Consider the following 2,500-nt stretch of genomic DNA (forward strand, 5'->3'; position numbering starts at 1 on the left):
CTCCACCCATCCTTCATCCCCCTCTCCACACTTCTTCTTCCTCATCCTCACCCTGTTCCTCCCGCTCTTGCTTCCCCTTATGGCTCTTGTTCAATCTTGCTGCCAAGATGTTCCTCTTCACCCTTTTTCTAGCTCGCCCCCGAGCGTCCTCCCCATCTCGCATCATTTCCTTTTCCTCTCCCTCGCTTCCTTCTTTTCTCCTCGGTTCCTTCTTTTTGCCTCACCACTTTTGACTTGTATATGTATGTATATACACATATGTATATGCTTATGTGTGTGTATAAACACATATGTATATCTATATGTGTGTGTATAATTTGGGGGCGACAGTGGTACAGGAGGTAAAGAAGTCGTTTAGTAATCAGAAGGTTGCTAGTTCGATTCCCTGTCGAAGCGTCCTTGAGCAAGACACTGAACCCCTAATTGCTCCTGATGAGCAGTGTGCCATCAATGTAAATGTAAAATGTGTATACATTGTAAGTCGCACATATGTAAGTCGCTTTGGATAAAAGCGTCTGCTAAATGACTAAATGTAAATAATTTGCCATCCTTGACCCTAAACAACTGTGATTTGAGGAAGCTTTCCCCAGTTCCAGCTCAGTTCAGCTAGTGCATTCAGATATGGGGGGGGGGGGGAGTGTCTTTTTAGCCATGCCGTGTTTATGATATGCACTGAGAACCAGATTTGCTGTCTGCGTGGTATTTAGACTACATGCATACAAAGTGGATACACCACCATCACCTCAGGACAACTTGGTCTGAACATTCTCTGATTACACATGCATACATTTACGTTTGCTTTTGAAATGCAAATGTGGGAACATTCCGGCGTAGATGTACTTTAGGCGGCTCACACACATAAACTGGTGTTAACTGGTCTTCCTACTCTCCGCCTCCCTCTCTGAAAGCAACCTCGTTCCCTCTTCATCCCTTCATCTCTAAGCTCCCTCTGTCTTTTCTGTTGTGCATTTTCCGTTTTGTGTCCTACACTCTGCAATCTGTCTCTGTCCCTCTGTCTCTGTCCCTTTGTCTATGTCCCTCTATAATCTTCTCTGTCTCTGTCCCTCTGTCCCTCTATCTCTGTCTCTGTCCCTCTGTCTCTGTCCCTCTATCTCTGTCCCTCTGTCTCTGTCCCTCTGTCCCTCTATCTCTGTCTCTGTCTCTGTCCCTCTGTCTCCTCTCTGTCCCTGTCTCTGTCCCTCTGTCTCTGTCCCTCTATCTCTGTCTCTGTCTCTGTCTCTGTCTGTCTGTCTCTGTCCCTCTGTCTCTCCCTCTATCTCTGTCTCTGTCTCTGTCTCTGTCTCTGTCTCCTCTCTGTCTCTGGCTCTGTCTCTGTCTCTGTCCCTGTCTCTCTCTCTGTCTCTGTCTCTGTTTCTGTTTCTGTCTCTGCCTCTGTCTCTGTCTCTGTCTCTGTCTCCTCTCTGTCTCTGTCTCTGTCTCTGTGTCTGTCTGTCTGTCTCTGTCCCTCTATCTCTGTCTCTGTCTCTGTCTCTGTCCCTCTGTCTCTGTCTCTCTATTTCTGTCCCTCTGTCTCTGTCCCTGTCTCTGTCTCTGTCCCTCTGTCCCTATCTCTGTCTCTGTCCCTCTGTCTCTGTCTCTGTTCCTCTGTCTCTGTCCCCCTGTCTCTGTCTCTGTCCCTGTCTCTGTCTCCTCTCTGTCTCTGTCTCTGTCTCCTCTCTGTCTCTGTCTCTGTCCCTCTGTCTCTGTCTCTCTATTTCTGTCCCTCTGTCTCTGTCCCTCTGTCTCTGTCCCTGTCTCTGTCTCTGCCTCTGTCTCTGTCTCTGTCTCTGTCCCTGTCTCTGTCTCTGTCTCTGTCCCTCTGTCCCTCTCTCTGTCTCTCTGTCTCTGTCTCTGTCTCTGTCTCTGTCTCTGTCTCTGTCTCTGTCCCTGTCTCTGTCTCTGTCTCTGTCCCTCTCTCTGTCTCTGTCCCTCTGTCTCTCTCTCTGTCCCTCTGTCTCTGTCCCCCTGTCTCTGTCTCTGTCCCTGTCCCTCTGTCTCTGTCCCTCTGTCTCTGTCCCTCTGTCTGTGTCCCTCTGTCTCTGTCCCTCTGTCTGGTCCCTCTATAATCTTCTCTGTCCCTGCCCCTCTGTCTGTGTCCCTCTATAATCTTCTCTGTCTCTGCCCCTCCGTCTTCCCTCCCTCTCCAGAGGCTCAGAAGGTCCCCTACTACGCCAACTATGGCCACGTGCGCCTGATGATCCACACCTTCTGCACCAGCCACCACCTCGACATCTTCATCACGCTCATCATCTGCGTCAATGTAGTCACCATGTCCCTGGAGCACTACAGCCAGCCACAGGTGACTGCTCCACTGACTGACTACAACACCCACAATGCACCATTGATCCCCTTGACAGGGTTAGCGTGGATCCCTGCAAAATGTCAGTGGGTTGATAGCAGAAACTAAAGATGGCACCATAGCATTTCTAGCACACACTAATGATGGGGACTGTCTAACAGCATGATATGTGGGACAAAGATGTCGAATCAGAATGAAAGA

The 2,500-nt window shown here is 49.5% G+C and overlaps 1 protein-coding gene across 1 annotated transcript in view; it reads left to right on the top strand.

The window, feature by feature from the left end:
* LOC122128815 (voltage-dependent T-type calcium channel subunit alpha-1I-like) overlaps nucleotides 1-2,500 on the top strand; it is a 34,609-nt gene that overhangs the window by 8,120 nt on the left and 23,989 nt on the right. Inside the window, exon 7 of the mRNA XM_042703653.1 lies at nucleotides 2,148-2,299. Coding sequence (XP_042559587.1) covers nucleotides 2,148-2,299 — 152 coding nt within the window. The remainder of the gene's footprint in view (nucleotides 1-2,147; nucleotides 2,300-2,500) is intronic.

This window comes from Clupea harengus, chromosome 24 (genome assembly GCF_900700415.2).
Source record: "Clupea harengus chromosome 24, Ch_v2.0.2, whole genome shotgun sequence".
NCBI classification, from domain to species: Eukaryota; Metazoa; Chordata; class Actinopteri; order Clupeiformes; family Clupeidae; genus Clupea; species Clupea harengus.